General features: G+C 38.2%; 2 protein-coding genes across 2 annotated transcripts; both read left to right on the forward strand.

Annotated features, from left to right (window-relative positions):
* Positions 1-4312: 4312 nt before the first annotated feature.
* Positions 4313-17969, forward strand: LOC114291661 (E3 ubiquitin-protein ligase RFI2). The gene is made up of 6 exons (XM_028235519.2): positions 4313-4995; positions 13565-13734; positions 14114-14169; positions 15788-15813; positions 16176-16563; positions 17256-17969. The coding sequence occupies exons 1-6, from the start codon at positions 4848-4850 to the stop codon at positions 17719-17721; spliced, it is 1254 nt and encodes a 417-aa protein (XP_028091320.2). The 5' UTR covers positions 4313-4847; the 3' UTR covers positions 17722-17969.
* A 397-nt stretch (positions 17970-18366) lies between these two features.
* On the forward strand, positions 18367-20520 carry LOC114291651 (large ribosomal subunit protein eL22z). Its single transcript, XM_028235507.2, has 3 exons — positions 18367-19200; positions 19306-19558; positions 20204-20520. Exons 1-3 carry the CDS (start codon positions 18990-18992, stop codon positions 20346-20348), a joined length of 609 nt encoding a protein of 202 aa, XP_028091308.2. The 5' UTR covers positions 18367-18989; the 3' UTR covers positions 20349-20520.
* Positions 20521-20767: the final 247 nt, after the last annotated feature.

A 20767-nucleotide genomic window follows, 5' to 3' on the forward strand; every position in this document is an offset into this window, starting at 1 on the left:
ACATGAATTGAAGTGCAGAAATGTAAAGAACTGTAAAACTGGAAGGAAAAATGAAGTAAATAAACTGGTTTTTTGATCTGAGTTCGGGGTTCATCCTAGAGCATTCCTTGCTATTTATACGTCTTAGTGTTAACCGTCGAAGTGGGCTTCCAACCGTCGAAAATTCCCTCCCATGATTGCTGAACATATTCTCTTATAGTCAGTCCCACTACGCCACTCTTACAGTTAGGCTTCCCTCCTGATTTTGAATTTAAACTTTATGAGTAACCGTTAGGCCACATCATCTTGTATCTCTAGATTGTTCTAAGTGTTACGCAGATCCATTATTACCAATACGAACTGCCACGTGTCTGGCTTTGGTTGATAACTTGTATTAACTCCCCAAATTGTCCTCTTCATGCCACGTGTTGAATTATGATTCGCTTTTACAAATTATACAGCCAATAGAACGTAACTTGTAAGAGTGGATAAATACTGGGTCAATTCAGGTTTGGGACCGACTTAGTAAGAATATATATGTGTCATCTTAAGACTGACTTGATTCGTCATCAGATATAATCTAATGATCTTAAATTCTACTTTAAAAGAATTTATAAATGTTAAGCCAGTCCATTAACCTAATAAATATAAGTTGTTATTATTATTATTGTCTTAAAGGGATATTATTAGACTATTTTAAATTGTAAAATAAATATGGTATTTAAATAAACATTTTAATTTAGGCCCTTAAAAAAGTACTTTTAAAATATTTTATTATCTAAATTATTGTGTAACTAACTGTAGAGGGATAAAATATTGGTCCAAATCCAAGCTCAACCAAGCAAGTTGGCCCAAAGGAAAAGCCTAGATAACCAAAAGGTCCATTAGATAAAGGGACAATATCATGTGACCAAAGCATAAGTAAGATCTCATTCTAAAAAGAAATCTATAGAATGTAAAGAAACCCTTAGATTCATCCTTAATCAACGGTGAAGATTACAATTGTTAGAGATAAGGATGTACGCTTAGCCTACCCAAACAACAAACCGTCTAATTATCTTAATCGAACAGACAAAGGATTTGGCAAGTTGGCCATTAACATCTAAAATAATCTAAGCTGCCCACATCAACATGATCCAACGGTAAAGGATAAAGACAACATAGCCACTTGCTCGACTAAAGTTCAAGAACAAGTAGAGCCCTCAGATCAGATGTTAATCCAACGGTTGAGACTCAAGACAGTAACACTATAAAAGGAGGAATATAAAAAGCAAGAAGGCAAACCAGAGATAATTAAGACTCCTTTAAAAAACATATACTGTATGGCCGATCAACATTCTGACTTGATCTTCGAAGGATTCTCCCGACCATTCATGGTCGAGAGTGATCACTGACGAATTGGTTTCTCTTTACAAAGTAAAGGAAGAAGCACTTCATCTCGTTTTTCCTTTGAAGAAAATTCTTACCTTCCACACTAACTAATATAAAATGAATATTAATATTTTATAAATGAATGGAGCTAGGTCAATGTAGGAAAAAACTTTTTATCCTTGTTAAAAAAGATGGGCTAAAAGCCTCAAATCAGTTTCATCTTATGGATTAAGGGTTGGTTTGGGATGTAGGGTGACTTTTTAACTTTTTAGTTATTTAAGTCTAGGGCTAAAAAGTCTTATTTGAAATAATTTTTTTGATTTTTTTTTTTACTTTTGTAAGAAAAAAAATAAAATAATTATGATTTGAATGTGACATTTTTTAGCTTGTAATTAAAAAATCTATTTATTTATTTATTTTTATAACTATTCTAACCCTAATCTACCCCAACTCATCTTCTCAAACTATGATTAAGGCCTCGTTTGGCAAGTGATTTTTTTAGCCAAAAAGTTAAAAAATTACTAAAAAAATTAAAAATACAACTTATATAAAAAAGTCAAAGATTCTCTTTTCTCTCTACTTTTTGCACATCTTTTCGTAAAAAGTCAAAAAGTCATCCTAAACATACTAATTTTTTTTATATCACATTTTAGCGAAAAAATCAAAAAATTACTAAAAAAGACTTTTTCCAAACGAGACCTAAATGTATCGAGTAAGGTTGAGTAGGCCATGTAACCCACTCTTTGTGAAGGGCGACAAATGTAGTGAAATGTGCATAATCAAGAAAATGGAACAAGAGTATGATAATGATCATGAGTATTTACATCCTTTCACCGCGATACTTCCCCATTTATGTATCATCATTTAGGTGTTTTCTTCTTTGAATTATTTTATTAAAAGTAATTCAGCTATTATTTCTTTACATGCACATTGAAAAATTCTATTTCTATACGCATATTTATCTCAGTATATATTATTTTTCAGTATACATATTTATTAATTTAATTTTTAATTATTTTTTTCTTTTCACACACTTGATAATCTAATTATATCCTAACTCATATCATTTGTACACACACCATCTAAACCTGTGTCTCCTCTACCATAGTTTCCTCCCTGCCATAATGCCAAAACGATGTCGTTTTAATTTTTTTTTTCATTGTCTTTTATTTTCTTAAGAGCAACAACTTTCAGGAATTGAAAAGTTTGAATACTCTGATTGAATCTTCTTCTCGCAATGTATATATAACAATTGCAGCCCACTCTTTAATCTTTATTTGAGCATGTAATTGAATCTACATTAATATAGATTAAAAAAAAAAATCAAATCTTTGTTACGATTACCAATATCTTCTTCATGGGATGGGAAAAAAAATATGGGTTTGAAAGCAAGTCAAGATCGACCCATCTCGCACGAAGAAGGCAATATTTGTCTAATGTGCAAATGTTTTCAACAATCGCTCTTTTTGTACCAACAAACGAGCATTGTGATGTAGCATTTCATGATGTAAAACATCGCTCTTTGTCTTTTCCTTCAGCTTCCTTTGTTTAGTTTAGAGAGAGAGAGAGAGAGAGAGAGAGAGAGAAACGCGATCGTCGCTTTATTACTACCGTCGCCTTGCTATCTGATCTTCAGCGTTGACTTCGTCTCTTTGTTCTTCTGTTCACACTGCATTGAGATTTTTTTATTTTAAAAATGTGTATACGGAGAAAATTTTGGTATAGCCTCTGTTTGGCAAGTTGGTTCTTGGGCTTTTTTGGCTATTTTAGCCACAAAAGACAAAATAGGCTATTTTAGCCATAACAAACAAAACATCACATCCAACCCATAATCATTACATTCTTCTCTCACAAAAAAACTCAAAAAAACCAAAAAGCCAAAAAGCCCTTCCCAAACCAAGCTTTTAAGCCCAGGCTAAAATAGCCAAAAAAGCCAAAAAGCCAACCCACTTCCCAAACAGAGGCATAATATTGTACGTGTGTTTTGATATCCATTATAGTAATTTTGTTTTAGGACACAATTTTCATTAAAATAAAATTTCATTCAGTGTATGTACAGAAGTAAGTACATGTGTGAAAATAGAATTTTCTATGTATATCTTTTAAACTAAATTAATTCCAATCTAAACCTATCATACTCGAAACATTTAATTTACACAAGATATTTATCTTAGTAACTAAATTAAATTAATTCCAGTCTTGAAAAAAAAAAACACTGTGATTTTTTTTGAAAATCAATTATTTTAGTTGATTCGTTGACTTTTTACAAAAAATATTCAAAAAAAAAAAGATAGAATAAGTACTCATTTATAGTAATTTTTTGAATTTTTTTTATTATTTATATCTATTTTAACGTGAAAAATATTTCGGTGTATAATCCATATTGTATGTAACTTTACACAAAATTATATAATATTTTAAAACTTATATAAGCGATTTTATAAAAATACATAAATTTTTATAAATTCATAAAAACTTAAATGATTACACAAATTTTTATTTAATTTATATATTTTTATAAAATCACTTATATAAGTTGATAAAAAGTTAGATTGCATAGGGTGAAAATATTTCATTTTCTATTATTAAGTGATATTAGAGATTTCAAATAATTTATCAAATTTTTTATTAAATCTCTTACATCAATATGGGACTCACATTCTTGTAAATTTTTGTAACAATAATGATTCATCCCCCTTTTTTCCCCACCCCTTTGACCCCCTCTCTCTCTCATTGGTTACCTTTTCTTTTTCTTTTTCTTTTTTTTCCTGCTCCTCCAATCACCACCCGTCACGTGGTAAAGGAGAGTGAGGGGGTGACCCCAAAAGGGGGTCCCAAGCATTATTCTTTTTTGTAAATCCTATATCTATATAAAAGATTTGAAAAAAAATTTGACACATTATTTAAGGTGCACAACATTTTTCTCGTTAAAAACAGTCTCAAGCTAAAAACTGGCCCACACTTTTTTGATGGCAGTAAAAACTGACTCCTCAATTGAAACCAGTGTACATCCCCGCACCCAATCCCTCCTCGTGAGGTGACATTGATTCATTAAGATTTCAACCAAATATACAGAAGGCGCAGTTAATCCAAACCGTCCATCAAATATTTATCTTCGTTTGGACAGCAGTTACTGAAAGGTCATTACAATAATCAACTCCCCAAATCTGACGGCCGTAAAAAAGGCCGTGAGGAGAGAAAAAGTAGAGAGAGAAAGAAAGAAAGAGGTTCTCTCATCAGTTTCTCCACACAACACATCATCGTGAATCGATCGATCTCTTTCTCCTCTCTCTTTCTCTCTGCTCAGCGATTCCAATACAAAACTCCAATCACAGCTCTTCCGTATAGTTTCGGACCATATGCTCTCGTTTCTCCGATATTCCAAACCCAATCCCCCCCAAATATTCGAAGCTTCATCGGAGAAAAATTTGAAAACAAACCCATAAAATTGTGATGAGTTTTATGTGTTTCTATATATAAGTTAGGGTTTTCTAGAAATGGGTTTGGAAGATTCTGATCTTCTCGATGATGACGATTGCGTGGACAAGGCTTCGCCTGTGTCGTGCTCGATTTGCCTTGACGCTGTGACCGATAATGGGGATAGATCTTGGGCAAAGCTTCAATGCGGACATCAATTTCATCTGGGTAAGTCAAAACACAAGTCATTCGATGTTAGAATTGTGTGTTTGTGTGTTTGTGTGAGATTGGTTGAGATCTGATTGAATATTATTATTTTTTGGGTGATGTGTGGCAAGGCTGAATTTAAGTTGCTGATATGTGCATCTCTGAAATTGGATTTCTGAAAACCATGTTTGTTGAATTATTGCGGTATTTGGTTTCATTTTGGTTTTTTAGACAGTTTTGATCAAATTTGTGTTTGGTTGAGATTTATGTAGTTTTAGATGAAATTTGGTTTGAAGATCACAAGTAGTATATGGGCATCCATGGATTGATTATAATATGTTTTTTGGATGAAGTTGACTTGAATGGGCAACATGAAGGATGATCATACTATTTGTTTACACAAACTGAGCCATTTGAGAGTTTAGTTTGACAAGGGTTTGGTAGGTAAGAATTGATAAGGAGTAGATTGACATCCTCATGAAATGAGTGAAGATTTTAGTGTGACATGTTTTAGGTTTATTTAGGCTTATGTAAGTGTCAAATTTGATTTTCTGATTGTTCATAGTAGGCATCACTGATGTTCTCGATAACTTTATCAAGTATAGGTTGACATTGTTTATCTCATTTCTGTTTCATCTTTCATAACCTACTGGCAATTTGTGTGCCCTTTAATGACACTATCACTGACTAGCAGTTTTGGGTATGTATTTATTGGCTGTTGGTTCTCCCAATTCTACTATGATTGTGACTCCAAAATAGGAAATTAAGGAACTTTTACCAACTAGAATATTGTAGGCTTAAATAAAATAGCATATAGTGATCCAATAACACAACTTACCCATAAGACAATGTCTAGTAATTTGTATAATTTCTGAACTGCCATTGACACCTAAATCTAATAAAACATAATATGTCCAGCAGCATTTCTAAGTTCTAACTACATAAAAATTTGACTCAGATTGACCCTAAACATGTCAACAATTAATCCAAATTGTTCTCCATGTAAAGTTTCATATTTGCTCTTTTTTCTTTTCGTGCTTTGCATTAGTCTATCATTTGGAATGAAATTAAGAGAGGTATTTTGAAGGAGTTTTTAATTTTAAGTTGAGTAAAATTTTTGGCTATATTGTTGAATTTTTTTTTTTTTTTGGGGGGGGATAAATAACCAAACTTTATTAGAAAAGCATCATGATGATGCAAAGAAATACAAATCTGAAAGCCACCAAGGTGCACGGACTTAACAAATCAAATCTTCCACAAAATTTACAAAAGCCAAAACATCAGGATTAATCGAAGATGTCATCCAACTATACAAAATCATAAGGAGGCGTCTTTCTAACCAAGAAACCGGATGAGCTACTCTCTGGAAAACACGCCTATTACGCTCCAACCAAACCATCCAGAGAAGACAATGAGAGGCAAGCATCCACGCCTTCCGCTGCCATCGCCGCCGCCAAACACGACCCCGAGCCCAACTCTGCAAAACTGCCTTAATGGAATTCGGCTGCACCCAAACCAAGTAGGTTGCAACAACAAGTATCCAAAGACGAGAAACGACCGAATAATGAACCAACAAATGTTCCATCGATTCCGCATCACCGTAGCACAAGCAACACCAATTGACCAAAATGTGGCCACGACGAATCAAATTATCCAAAGTCAAAATACGTCCCCACATAGCCGTCCACACAAAAAAGGCCACCTTAGACGACGTACCTGACACCCAAACACATCGCCAAAGGAAAACAACAGCCTCCTCATGAACAAGCACATTATAAAATGAAGAAACAGAAAACTTTCCTTTAGCCTTAGGGCAATCCCACACCAAAGCATCCAGCCCCAACCCCCCAACACGCAACTCATATAAAAAACCCAACAACGCCAACAGCTGGTCTTGCTCCCAATCTTGGACATTGCAACGCAAGTGCATTCCAAACAGTGGAGTCCCCTCATCCAGACCGCATAGCATCCACCGTCACCTCCGTATTAGCGGCAATTCGAAAAATCAAAGGGAACCGCACTTCAAAAGACAAGTCACCACACCACCTATCCCGCCAAAACCGAATTTCATCCCCCACTCCAACCTTCAATTTAACCCTCTTCCAGAACTCCTCCCACCCTAACCAAATCCCTTTCCACATTCCATGGCCATGTAATTGGACCACCCGCCCAGAACACCAACCTCCCCTCTCCTCACCTCACCAAATTTTGTCACCACCACCCTCCTCCAAAGACGGTCTCTTTCCGTCACAAAACGCCACAACCATTTTCCCAACAAAGCCACATTAAACATGACCAACCTTCAAATTCCCATACCCCCATTGACCCTGGAACGACAAATTCGATTCCAAGCCACCAGATGATGAGAACCCTCCTCCCATTGCCCCAAAGGAAATCCCTCTGCATCTTCTCAATCCGCTTTACCACTGACACCGAAATGACATGAACAGACAAAGTAAGTTGGAATGCTGGATAAGACACTCTTAATCAACGCGAGTCTGAGTCTACCACGTTTTGATAAATATTGCCTCTTCCACCCAGCCAATCGCCGCTGCACATGCTCCACCACCCTATCCCAAACCCTCTTCGCCTTGAAGGATGCCCCGAGAGGTAATCCGAAATATGAAATTGGCAGAGACGTCACCTTACACCCCAGAATAGCGGTCAACACTGGCGTCGTCTCCACCTCACCTACTGGAATCAATTTCGACTTTGCTAAATTCACCCGAAGGCTTGAAACTGCCTTAAAACACAACAACACACACCGCAAATGGCTAATCTGAGCAACATTTGCACCACAAAAAATAAGTGCGTCGTCCGCATAAAACAAATGGGAAATCGTCAGAGGGAGTGTATCCACTCCCACAGCGAACCCCTGCAACAGGCCTCCTTGCACTGCTTGAGACAACAAACGCCCCAGTGCCTCCATCACCAAAATGAATAACAAAGGAGATAATGGATCCCCTTGCCGTAACCCTCTAGAAGTAGGAAAGAAACCTGCTGGAGACCCATTAACAAGGATCGACATCCGCACCGTAGATATACAAAAATGAATCCACCTCCTCCATCGATCCCCAAAACCCAATTTGTGCAACATATACAATAAAAACTGCCAATTGACCTTATTATAAGCCTTCTCTATATCAGGTTTGCAAATAAGTCCCTCCTGCCCCTGCCAAAGTCTAGAGTCCACACATTCATTCGCCACTAGGACTGCATCCAGAATTTGCCGACCACTCACAAAAGCATTCTAAGACTCAGAAACCACCCCTTCCAACACACCTCGTAATTGATTCGCTAACACTTTTGCCAAAAGGTTATACACACTACCCAATAGATTGATAGGTCGAAAGTCCCTAATATTCGCCGCCCCACCCTTCTTTGGGATCAAAGCAATAAACGTGGCGTTGAGGCTGCGCTCAAACTCCCTTGATTGATAAAACTGTGCAAACATAGCCATCATATCTGCCTTCACTACCCCCCAACATTGCTGGAAAAAAGCTATCGAAAAGCCATTTGGATCCGACGCCTTATCCCCAGGCATACTCTGTAAAGCCTCGAACACCTCATCTTCTACAAAAGGTCATTCCAACAAGCAACTATCCGCTTCTAAAATAGTATAAAAAATAACACCATCTAGGTTTGGTCTCCACACCTCCCCATCCTGAAATAAATGTTCGTAGAAACTCACAATACCTGTCGTTATGTCCTTGGATGATGACAGCTCCACACCATTCACTCGCAATTTGTCTATCTGGTTCACCCGTCAGTGAGCATTAGCCATACGATGGAAAAACTGTGTGTTTCGATCCGCATCCTTGAGCCACGAGCATCGAGATTTCTGTCGAAAACTAATCTCCTCCATATAGGCAATGTGACCAAATTCTGCACCACCCCCATCTCGACGAGCGAGATCTGTTTCAGATAATGTCCCTACAGCCTCTAACACATCCAACTTTTACAGCACAGCAAGCATATTGACCTTCTGGACCTTCAAACGCCCAAACACTTCCCTATTCCACATCTTCAAATCGGACTTGAGAAGTTTCAGTTTTTGTGCCAGATGATAACTCGGCAAGCCTGAAACAGAATAATTGTCCCACCAACCCTTCACCTGCTCCTTAAAACCCTTAGATTGCAACCACATATTCTCAAACCAAAACGGAGCCGGTCCACTCCTGATACTCCCACTATCTAATAAAACTGGCTAATGATTTGATATTGGGAGAGACAACCAGATTTGAGTCACCTGAGAGAAATGCTCCTCCCACTCCCTTGTTACCAAGAATCTATCAAGCCGAGACATTGCTCCTCCCCCAAACCACGTATAGGCCCCGCCCTGCAACGGTAAATCTACCAGAGCCAGATTATCAATTAACGAAGAGAACGCCAGCATAGAAGCCACCACCGAAGTTGCACCCAACTTCTCCTCCAGACTCCTCACCACATTAAAATTGCCACTTACACACTATGGAACCCCCCACCGATAAGCAATGCATTGCAGCTCCTCCCAAAAACTAAGCCGCTCCCATCCACTAACCGGCCCATATACCCCTATAAAAGCCCACCGGAAATCGTCCTCAACACATTGAAATAAACAAGAAATCGAAAAAGCCCCCACCTCTTCCTCCTCTTTGACCACCACCCTCCTATTCCAACAAAGAAGATCTCCTCCGGCCACCCCTAGAGTGGGCAAATACATCCAATCCACAAACCGACCACCCCACAACTCCCTAAGAATCTCCCCCCTCAAACACTCCATCTTAGTCTCTTGAAGACACCACATCTGCCCGCGCACTGTGGAGCACAGACTTAACCAACCCTCTCTTGCCCCTATCATTTAATCCACGCACATTCCATGTCAAAAAAATTTTAACCGCATTGTAACAATAACTGATTTTCGCGACCCTTTCTAGTGCCCCACCCATCCCCACCCTTTTGCTGATCATAATTTATGGAACACTCCAGTTTCCGTAATTCCCTAACACGCTTTCCATTGTGTGTCACAGGCTCCACCACATCCCGAGTAGGAGCCCCATCCCTCCATGATCCCTCTATTGCAGAAAATAATTTCAGTGCCTCTTCCTCATGCCCTTCAAAAGAAACCCCCAAAAATTGGCTCACCTCATGGATACGAGAAAGAACCCAATGCGAAACCTCCTCTGGGCTCGGACAACCCTCCTCTTGAAACTCTGTTTCTGTCACCGATGCATCATCCTCCTCCCCAGCATCCACCCCAACCTCCCCGCTGTAGGGTATCTCTGTTCGGACCACCAAGGCCAGCTCATCTGCCACACTAGCCCAGCGACGTTCCGCCTACGTAACCACTGCCTTATGCCGGACCTTGCAACCCCCCTCATCACGGCTCTGCCCCTTCGTCATGACATCAATCTGATGCGACTGAGCAGGAAACGACAGCGACATGCCCACTGGCCGACCACCGACAACCCCCTCGTGAAGTGGCGTATCCTCCACCGACACTCCCATCGCATGGACACTAGGACAGCACCCAATCTCGTCACGCAATGTTGCAAAGACTCGACTGAGATCTGGGTTGGTGTTACTAGGCTTACGTGAAGCATTACCGCCTAGGTTGGGCTGGACGAACTCTTGTTCCATAAAGCCCACCTCACTCTCCACACAACCCAGACCCCTAGCAACAACTATTAAACCTCGCCTCTGCTTGCCCACTGGATTAACAATGTTTTGGGCCTTGTTTGGGCCCAGATGTGTGGCCTTGAATTCCCCTTTAAAGCCCACGCCGTTTCCCACCTGGACTTGAGGCCGATACCAAGAAACCCCAGATACATTTTCTTTCCCAAATCTTTGCAAATATTCCTTCACACCCAAGATCTTCGGGGATTCGCAATTTGGTCGGCGTGAATCACGCCCTACTCTTCCCAATCGAAGATCTGCCTCCGCCACATATGGCGGCACAACAGACTCAACCGTCGGCCCGTCTTCCACCCACACTGGCACCAAAAAATACCATGATCCCCATCGGATAGAAACTCGCAATGGTGTGTGCTTAGAAGGCCTGACACACAGTCGAACAACGGCCAAATCCGTCGGTGACTCATCAACCGCCACATAGCCACCACACTGCTTGCCGATTTGATGATAAATCTCCTCTCCACGAAGATGAAGAGGCAAACCCACCAGTCAGAGCCACACCCTCTTCACTGATGATGACGCCTGGTTTCAGGGACAAAGAGCCAGAGGTGACCACCATTCTAAATCCATATCGCGACCACCAATGGTCCAACGCCGCCGTAACAGCATCTCCGCCTCATTTCTTGTTGGCAAAACGAACAAGAAAGCCTGAGTGTCGAGAGGTCGCACCTTCACCTTTCCCGAAAGCTGCCACCACCAACTAACCGAGTCAAAGATATCCGCATAGCTGGTTCCTTTTCCACCCACCTCCTGAAGTTGACCCACCAGCGACCTGTCCAACCGACGAAACGAGTCTGCCTCCACCTTCGAGTGAACTACCTTTGCCCCCTCCAGACACACCGCAAATAGTTTGAACTAGTAGTGCGTCCTTCCCCTGTATACCATCAGAGTGCTTCACCCAGCCATCCCCTAACCCAAAACCTTCAATAACTAGAGCCACATCCCCCCACCCACCCCCGAACTCCGACATCGGAAAGAAGATTTTTTCCCCTCCGATTCCCTACCGTCACCACTATCTAAACTGAAGAAGCACCTCCTTCCTCCCCTCGAACCCAAATTGCTACGCTGCGATTACCCTCGCAAAGTCGACCCAGAAACTTGAGAATTTCTGGTGCCAATGAGGCCACCCGCAATTTGGCCGCAATCCATCATGCTTCATGACCAATCAGCACCACCACCCTTCTGAGCCCTTGACCCCTCGCCACAATTTCTGTGCTACGACTCCCAATCGAATCGACCGACGACTCTACCAGTTCAAATGTCCGACCACTGAGGAAAAGGATTTGCCGGCGTTCTCCATCTTCTTTCGTCACAGGTAACATTTAGACTTTCCTAAAATCTCGGAGCATTTTTTGAATTTAGGGAGTAATGAACCAATCTATTGACGACTTTTTGGATTTTGTAAAGTTATTTGAATATAGAGATGTCAAGGGTGTTTTTTGTGTGCGCGTGTGTGATTTTTTATGGGACGCATCCCCTCTTGATGCCTTTCCTTAACAGTATTATTGTGTAAATATATATATATATATATATATATATGTATTGTGGAAATGTTCACCCTTATTTTGCTCTTATAAATCTAGGTTTACTCTATCTTTATGTAGCTTGTAGACATGTCAATTGTATATCAAGTACCATTGCTGCAGTGCTGATTCTGACAAATGTACTTCGTGCAATTTAGAAGGATCTTGTAAAATATTATGTGAATTTTAGTTCATGAGTACATGATATATTCATGACAATGACTACTAATTCCATTTATTGACCACTAAATTAAAGGGCCAACTAGCTTGTCAAAGAATGTAAGGGATTTATTTTTAACCAATGGGATAAAACTCATTTACAAATTGAAGACATTTTTAGTGAGATAAGACCGTGATATTTATGCTTTTGCTTTGAAAAAAATAATCCAAGAAGCACACATTTGAATAAAAATGATAATAGGGCCTATTTGATGACATAATTTTTAGTTCGGCCAAAAAGACTATAAAAGTAATTGAGAAGCTGCATATGAGGTCTTATATTTTTACTAAAATTTTGTTACATTTATGTGTTTGGGGGTAATTATATACTTTGGAGTTTGGACCATTTAATATAAATACATGTGTTTATGGGAGTGAACCTTAGTTTTTGGGTCTTTCTCAACAGCCGTGTATTATTTCTTCTTCTTATCTTGTTCCATCTTTTACTATATCAGACAACTAATTCATATGTTGTGAAAAGTTACTTGATTCTTGAAGCCAATAGCAATTGAAGTACTAACTATTTTACTTAATAGAGTTTGTATATCCCATGAACATTCATCATTGATGGTTGTACTTACTCTTGTAAATTTTAGCAATATTGATAAAATCCTGATTGGAATATTGCAGCCTGATAAGGTAACATAATGGTTGATATCTAAAGTATCAATCAACCCTTAAAAATATTTCTGTAAGCACCCTTGGTTTTTGTCATATTGAAATTGTACCCATTTATGGGTAATGAATGATTGCACTGAAAACACCACTCTTCCCCAAAAGCATCCTTTTGTTTAGGCACATGGACCCATGAATATTGCAGCCTGATAAGATAACATAATGGTTTAAGGATTAATGTGTTTTATAAAAGAAATAGTCTGTGAATGCAGAATTAGGAGACCATATTGTGCTCAGAATGGACGTGTGGTGTAGATTGAGTGAGTGTTGTGTGGGGGTCCATGTGTAGAGTGAATCTGAGTCCTGTATTGTAGATTCTGGGTAATATTTTCTGGGTTTGTAGAATCACCTTTTATAAAATTTATCAGGCTGATTTGTTTTTGCATATGCTGAACGTTTTTGTTTTCAATTTCCCATATCCAAATGAATAAGTGCTATTAAGATATCTTAGCTCATGTGGTCCTTATGTTATATCATGCCCTTGTCATGGTTACTTTCAGATTGCATTGGTTCTGCATTTAATATAAAAGGAGCAATGCAATGCCCCAACTGTCGGAAAATTGAGAAGGGTCTATGGCTTTATGCAAGTGGTTGCCGTCCACTTCCCGAGTTTAGCATGGATGACTGGGCCCATGATGAGGATCTTTATGATCTAAGCTACTCAGAGATGGTAAATACATGATCTTATTGACTTTTTAATTTTTGCAGATTCAGAATACTTGCTAGTTATAGGAGCTTTGCCAGCATATGAAAATACTTGTTAATACTTTTTTCTGTGGATTGGTATTCTTGTTGTATCCCTGATCTGAAAGGTGCAATTAACTGGTATTTCTTGAATCTGTTAAAATGATTGGGAAAATTAATTAATGGTCGATATGTCAGGCACCCTCATAAAATTTTAATATAGATTATGGGTTGTTGAGCTGCTATTATTCTATTTTCAAACCTTTGGCTGTTGGCTGTGTCCATGGGTGTCAACCTCATTCCTTTTAAGCAAGTTGTGTTACTGACCACAGTACACTCTTCCTGGTTTCTAAATGGTTTTGCAGTCTTTCGGAGTTCACTGGTGTCCGTTCAGTGGATTAACCCGACTTCCTTCTTTCGAGTAAGCATGATTTTCCACATTATCTTAATATATGTAGTTATTTCCCAGCAATTTTGGTGTTGAAATTTTGTGGTGGTGGTATTTTTTTTTCCTGTATATGAAATGTTTACATTTGCGTGTTTGTTGAATTTTTGTCTTCTCATTTTGAATTTCTTCATCTATCTACCATTTAATTGATTCAACATCAACTTACCTGTCTGCACCCATATATCTTTCAATTGTTCAGTGGATGTAGTATTTTCCTTTGCAGCAAGATCGTACTTCACGTTATCATTATATTGTAGAGAAAGTGAGATTTTTGGCCCGACATAAATGAATTTTTATTTATCAAAAAAAAAAAAAAAAAAGAATTTTTGGCTGCTGCTATGTCATGCTTTTATTCTTCAAGCGAATTTGCTTGTAGCCTTGAAGCCTGTTAATTTATAAGTTCTTGGTCTGAAACCTACGTTTGGAAATTGGTCGCAGTTCATACTCATCTGCATCATTGAAGGGGTCCTTCACGTTTGCTCTTTTTCTTTTTTCTTTTTTCTTTTTTCCTTCTCCCAGTGACTCATGTGTTCTTTGGACTTGAGGGTTCATTGAAGACAATGTTTATACTTGAGAGTTCTGGTGTCATCTGGTCAGATCTTTGAAGCATTGGCACGTATGCATGTCTAACGCATGCAAACACCTGTTGAAATGGGCTCGTTCATGTGTTTTTTTTAAAATATTTTTCCCCCTGCTGGACATGGGTGTCCCTTTGGGGGACACTTCTCTGGTATGGCAGGGTCTTAAGTTGATTTTCAAAAACTTTAATGAGGGGTTGAAAATGAAAAAATATATTGTGGCTTCAACTGGGAAAAGAAAGGTTAGGGCTCTTCATTCATTGATCCAATTTAGATATACAAATGTCCTATCTGTTTACAATGCATCTGTTTTTGTTAAGTGGAAGCCATTTAATATTTGTCCTTTGCCTCGACTTGTAAACCATGCATGATTAGAAACAACAAGGTGCTTAGTACTAAATTTTGAAAGTCCCCTCGTGCTTTGGGTTAGCCTCTAAGTGCCACTATGCACATGTTTTGTCAAGGGGTATTTCTATTTGCACACCACACTTTATCTTAATACACACTATTTGATCTTTGTTCAGAAGTTGATATCCGAACAGTACAAATGGTGTGTATTGATAATTTCTCTGGTGTGCGAATAGAATTTCCCTTTGTTGAACTTTCTGATATTTACTTAGAGTTTGATTTATGATTTGAGGTCATTGGTGACCCCTGATATGAAGTTCTTTTTATTTAATGCTTGCACAATTCTAATATTCCAGCAATTCTGCAATTCTAAAATTCCAGCTAGTGAATATTTTGTGTGAAAGCACATACTCGGAAGGCTAGTGTAATTTACCCTTTATTTTGATTATTCTTGTTGCTCTTAATGTTTATGCTATTAATCTTATCTCTTGGTGTATACCATAGCGTTTTGCTTTCGTGGTCTTTTTTTTTTTTTGGTGGGGGGGGCAAGTCTTTTGCTATGTTCATTAAGGTTTTTTGGAGTACTTTGGTTTTGGTTGCATGTTTTTTTCTTGCTTTGTTTAAATACTTCTTTCTCTGATGTGTAATGTTTTCCATGTTTGCAGCGAAGGGGAATTTTCATCAACTGCTTGTAAGATTTTCATCTTTCTACTTTAACTAGGGTTTTTCTATTTGGCAACAGCTAAAAAACCACTTTTTTTTCCTAAACTTTTGTCTATAGTGAATTTTAGCTATATCTTTGTCTTCAGTGGACTTTTTTTCAAAAAACATTAATTATATTTTTTTACTTTTTAGATCTGTCTAGTCTAGTAAAACTTGAAAGTCTAAAGCCTTTTGTAAAAAAAGAAAAGAAAAGAAAAGAAAAGAAATTTCACTAAATATGAAAAAAATCTACAAAAATGCTACTAAAAAAGAAATTTTCAAACCCCAAGTTTTTGCCAAGGGAGGCATTTTTTACCTAAAGTTGTAGTAAGATCGTTTGCCTTTATGCAGATCATGATCTTCTTGGACAACATGCTATCTTTGCTGAGCAGACGGCTGTATCATCTGCTACTCATCCTTGCCCATATATCGCTTACTTAGGACCAATTCACCCCTCCTCATCAAATTCTGGTGGGAGCGTGTCAGATGGTTCTCATTTCAATAATCACTGGAATGGGCCAGCCGTTCCAAGTGAGTTGCCTGCTTCTTATGCTTTTCCTGCCATGGACGTCCAATATCACAGTTGGGAGCACCATTCCTCTCCCTTCCCAACATCGAGCAGTCGTGTTGGCGGTGTTGATCAGCCCTCAATTCCATCTGTGACCCACAGGGGAGCTAGGCCGAATTCAGATATACCAAGATCGGGATCTTTTATGCATCCATTTGTCATGGGTCACAAGTAAGTGAATGAAAAATCATTTAGCGTGCATTTTGTAGTGTTTTAATACTTTATTTGGGTTAAAATGTCAAATGGAGACATTTTCAACCAGAGGTCACCTGTTTGGTTGAGTTCTCAAAATCTGTTTTCTGTTTTAGTTTTAGTTTTTTGTTTGTTAAAAAAATAGAAATTAGTTTGACAAAAATAAACACCAAAAAATTTTGCCCCAAAAAAGAGAATCATATGAAGATAACAGGTGCTGTTTGGAAATTGGCTGAGACATTTTCAACCAAAAGCTACTTTAAATGATTTCTTTCTCAGTTAGAAAAGATAAAACCAATTTCATGATGTTAAAAATTTGTCCAAAGTAGGACTTTATTGATTCCATACCCAAGGTTGTCCTGTTTGGTTGAGTTTTCAGAATTTTTTTTCCTTCAAAAATTAGATAACCGTTTGACAAAAATAAACACCAAAAAAAATACTTAACAAATTTTTAAAATGTATTTTTGTCCCAAAAAAGAGAATCATATGGAAAATGGTGGAGTGTTTTTATTTGACCAAACTAGTTTTGAGAAAACAGATAACAGATTTTGAAAACTCAATTAAATACTGATATGAGAGGAAAGATTGTGCCCCCCCCCCCCTCATTTTTCACATTTGAATTTCATTGTCCATGTGGCATAATGTTGACTGCGTTTAGTGCATTCTTGCAGTTCTGCTGCCAGAGCAGGGAGCTCGATACCATCATCCATGATTCCTCCTCACCCTGGCAGTGTTGCTCGTGCCCGTGACCGTGTCCAAGCTCTCCAGGCATACTTTCAACAACCGAGCAATTCACCAGCTATACGAACTCCTGTCTCACGGAGATCTAGCAATCATCGGGGCATGGCCCAAGTTGGGCCTGTTGCCACCTCATCTTCAGATCAAACAGGCGGTTTCTACTTCTTCCCTTCAGCTTCATCCGGTCGAAACTTCCAAGAAGCCGAAAATCCCATCTCGAATCGCTTCCATGCATGGGAAAGAGACCGCTCGACTTCGTTTCCAATGAACCAAGCTGATAGAGATCCGGTTTGGGGCCCATTTCATCAGGCAGCGGGCGGGTCTGATACCGTAGTGAGGCCCACGGGATTTCGCCAGAGGCACGGATCCGAGAGGATGCCACCACAAAATCGGTCATAGAGACTTGTTTCAGTTTTTCGTGAAGAAAAAACCACGGACACTATGACTGTGACCAAAAATTATGTATGTTTTAATGATGTATAACTGCTTGGCACCTGTTGGCCTTGACTGGCTCGAAAAGTACTGTGGCGTGGCACTGAAATTATGTGTTTTTCCGTAGCCACGCGCAGGCCGTGTGTTGGACTGGCTTTCTCTGGTTTCTTTGCCCTGGGGATATAAAATAAGATTTGCATGTTTGATGGGAGAAATACATGGTTTTCATGTTTGATTATACTAGTGACCTGTTTGGGTGTACCAAATAGTGGAAGTTCTGGGTAAGGTGATTGAGCTTGCCGGTAAAATGGTTGTAGAATGGTACACCTGAACCAGCATCCTAATGATGCAAAATTTTAAATTTTTTTTTTTTTTTTAATAAATAGTGAATGGTAAACATAGTGGCCCTAAAATCTTTTTGCACTATCCTATTTGTTTTTTTCGAAGGAAGCTTTCATTTTGCACTATCCTATTTCCAATTCACTTAACTAGTTTTTTTTCTTGAGAATATTCGATTTAAGTTGATCAATCTGTTTGACTATTCACATCTGGATGCATATGAGGGTTTTGTTTTTAGAATGTGTTTTTGAAAAATTCAAAATTTTAATTTAGTAAAAATAAATGTCAAATTAAAAAAAAGAAAAAACTATTTTGTGCACAAGAAAAAAAAAGCAAAGGACACAGAAAACAATATGAAATTATGATTATTTTTTGAAATTTTCAAAATTTCAACTAAATTAATCTTTAGTATTTTGGGGGCAAAAAAATCTGAAAACAAAACTACAGTGCATTATCGGGCTTCCGTAGTTACCGGTTCGGGTTTTATTGTGTACCCGTTGGATTATTGGATCGAATCAAAATGGATTAGGTAAATTATACTTTGTAGCCTTTATGTTTGGTCATTTTCTTATTTTGGTTTGTAAAATTTGTTTTTTTTCAATTTAGTCTTTCATGTTTCAAGTTTTCCCAATTTATTTCTAAAACAAATTTTCATTAAAAATTAAATAAAAAATGACAAATTAACAGCTATGTGGTATAAAAATATTTTATTATATACAACTCATATCTCGAATACAAACTTAATTTTTAATATAATAATATATTTTTTATATTATGTGGTAGTTATTATAATATTTTTTTATTTAATTTTGAATGAAAATTAATTTTAAAAATAAACTGAAAAAAAGTATAAAGCATGAAAGATCAAAGTAAATAAAAATAAATTTAAGAGTTAAATGGGCACCACCCCACTGCTACAAACGGTGCACCGGGTTACGACTCGGGCGACCCACCACCCGACTATTTACGATCCCCAAACCCAAACGACCCATATATATACACACATACAACAAGAACAAAACCCTAATCACTGCCTCCCTCCTCATCTTCGCTCTGCTCGTCGCCGCTTCATCTTCTTCCCTTTCAGTTCAATCAGACTTCGTACCGGTACTCCTCTCTCTCTCTCTACATTTATATATATATATATATGTTTCTCTCTCTTTATATGTGCATTTACTAATTCATGTGTGTTGTTGAATGTGTGGGAGGCAGGCGGTGGTTGGAGGATGAGTCGAGGCGGAAGCGCGGCGGCCGGAGGTGGCAAGGGGAAGAAGAAGGGGGCGACGTTCACGATCGACTGCGCGAAGCCTGTGGAGGATAAGATTATGGAGATCGCCTCCCTCGAGAAGTTTCTCCAGGAGCGGATCAAGGTCGGGGGCAAGGCCGGTGCGCTCGGCGACTCCGTCACTGTCACTCGTGAGAAGAACAAGATCACTGTCACCTGCGATAGCAACTTCTCCAAGCGGTAATCTCATCAATTCTCTTCATTCATCTTGACATTTGCATTATATATTTCATTTGATCAAAATTTGATGCATTGAAGTATGAAAGAGAGAATAATTGTGACTTTGGAGTATGATTAAGAAGCTGAACCCCTTATTTAGCATATTCAGAACTTAGAGGATTGGAAAAGGTCAATCTTGCAGCATAGTTAAAATATTGAAATGAGAGATTCGATGAGAAAGTGTTGAAAGAAGTTTTTATTTTTTATTTATAATTTGCTCCCCACATTGGTGACATTTTGTTGAGAGACGAATTATTGTGAAAGTAAAATTTATATAATACCTTAATTATCTCTCTAAATACAAAGCAAAGCAAATAAACTAGGTACTTACCAATCAGTCCTATTAGCTGACTTATTAGCTGACTTATTTACTGTAAATTTGTTCATAAAAATAAGAGACTATCAAAAAGTAGGACTTATTGGTAATTTTACCCACCAAACTATAAAGACAACTGTCTTCATCCAAAGAAAAGGTTAGAAACCCCAGTAATTTCTTTTCTATTATCACCTAGGTGAGAAACTTGAAGTCATTTTTTTTCTTTTCCCATCTCACAATCCAAATTGAGTGCTTGTCATGTAATTCAACTCTTGACTTGTGCAATTCAGGTATTTGAAGTACTTGACCAAGAAATACTTGAAGAAACACAATGTTCGTGATTGGCTTCGGGTTATTGCTTCCAACAAAGATCGAAATGTGTATGAACTTAGGTACTTCAACATTGCTGAGAATGAGGGTGAAGATGAAGATTGATGATCGCTCTCATATGTCATAGCATTCTTGTTTCATTGCGCAGTTTGTAGTTCTTGTTATGTTTAATTTGTACTCTTTTCACAATTTTGTTTCTTGAATTAGTTATTTTGCATTAATGCTGTTGGTGGGATAAAGAATTCGACACTTGCTATTTCAGAGTTAGTTTAATGTCTCTGTGTGGAGTTCAATTGTGGTGATTGTGATTGTGGTGATAGTGATTGTATTTTATTTCGTTCCATGTGCTGTTCTGTTTCACTTTACATTTGTGGTTACTTCAAAAACTCGATACCAAATTTGAGCATAGCCTTGCAACACCCCAGAAGATTTGCCTACATTTAGGTTAGAGGATTTGTACAGTTGCATCTTCCTCCATCCCTCGTGCCTTTTTAATTTGTGTTACTTTTGTATCATAGCCTTCT

This window comes from Camellia sinensis, chromosome 5, assembly GCF_055761805.1.
Source record: "Camellia sinensis isolate YWXY chromosome 5, ASM5576180v1, whole genome shotgun sequence".
In the NCBI taxonomy this organism is placed as follows: domain Eukaryota; kingdom Viridiplantae; phylum Streptophyta; class Magnoliopsida; order Ericales; family Theaceae; genus Camellia; species Camellia sinensis.

Coding starts and splice junctions, on each gene's coding strand:
- LOC114291661 (XM_028235519.2), top strand. CDS start 4,848: ATGGGTTTGGAAGATTCTGATCTTCTCGATGATGACGATTGCGTGGAC. Junction 4,996..13,564: donor CGGACATCAATTTCATCTGG/GTAAGTCAAAAC, acceptor GGTTACTTTCAG/ATTGCATTGGTTCTGCATTT. Junction 14,170..15,787: donor ACCCGACTTCCTTCTTTCGA/GTAAGCATGATT, acceptor CCATGTTTGCAG/CGAAGGGGAATTTTCATCAA.
- LOC114291651 (XM_028235507.2), top strand. CDS start 18,990: ATGGGCACCACCCCACTGCTACAAACGGTGCACCGGGTTACGACTCGG. Junction 19,201..19,305: donor TTCAATCAGACTTCGTACCG/GTACTCCTCTCT, acceptor TGTGGGAGGCAG/GCGGTGGTTGGAGGATGAGT. Junction 19,559..20,203: donor GATAGCAACTTCTCCAAGCG/GTAATCTCATCA, acceptor TGTGCAATTCAG/GTATTTGAAGTACTTGACCA.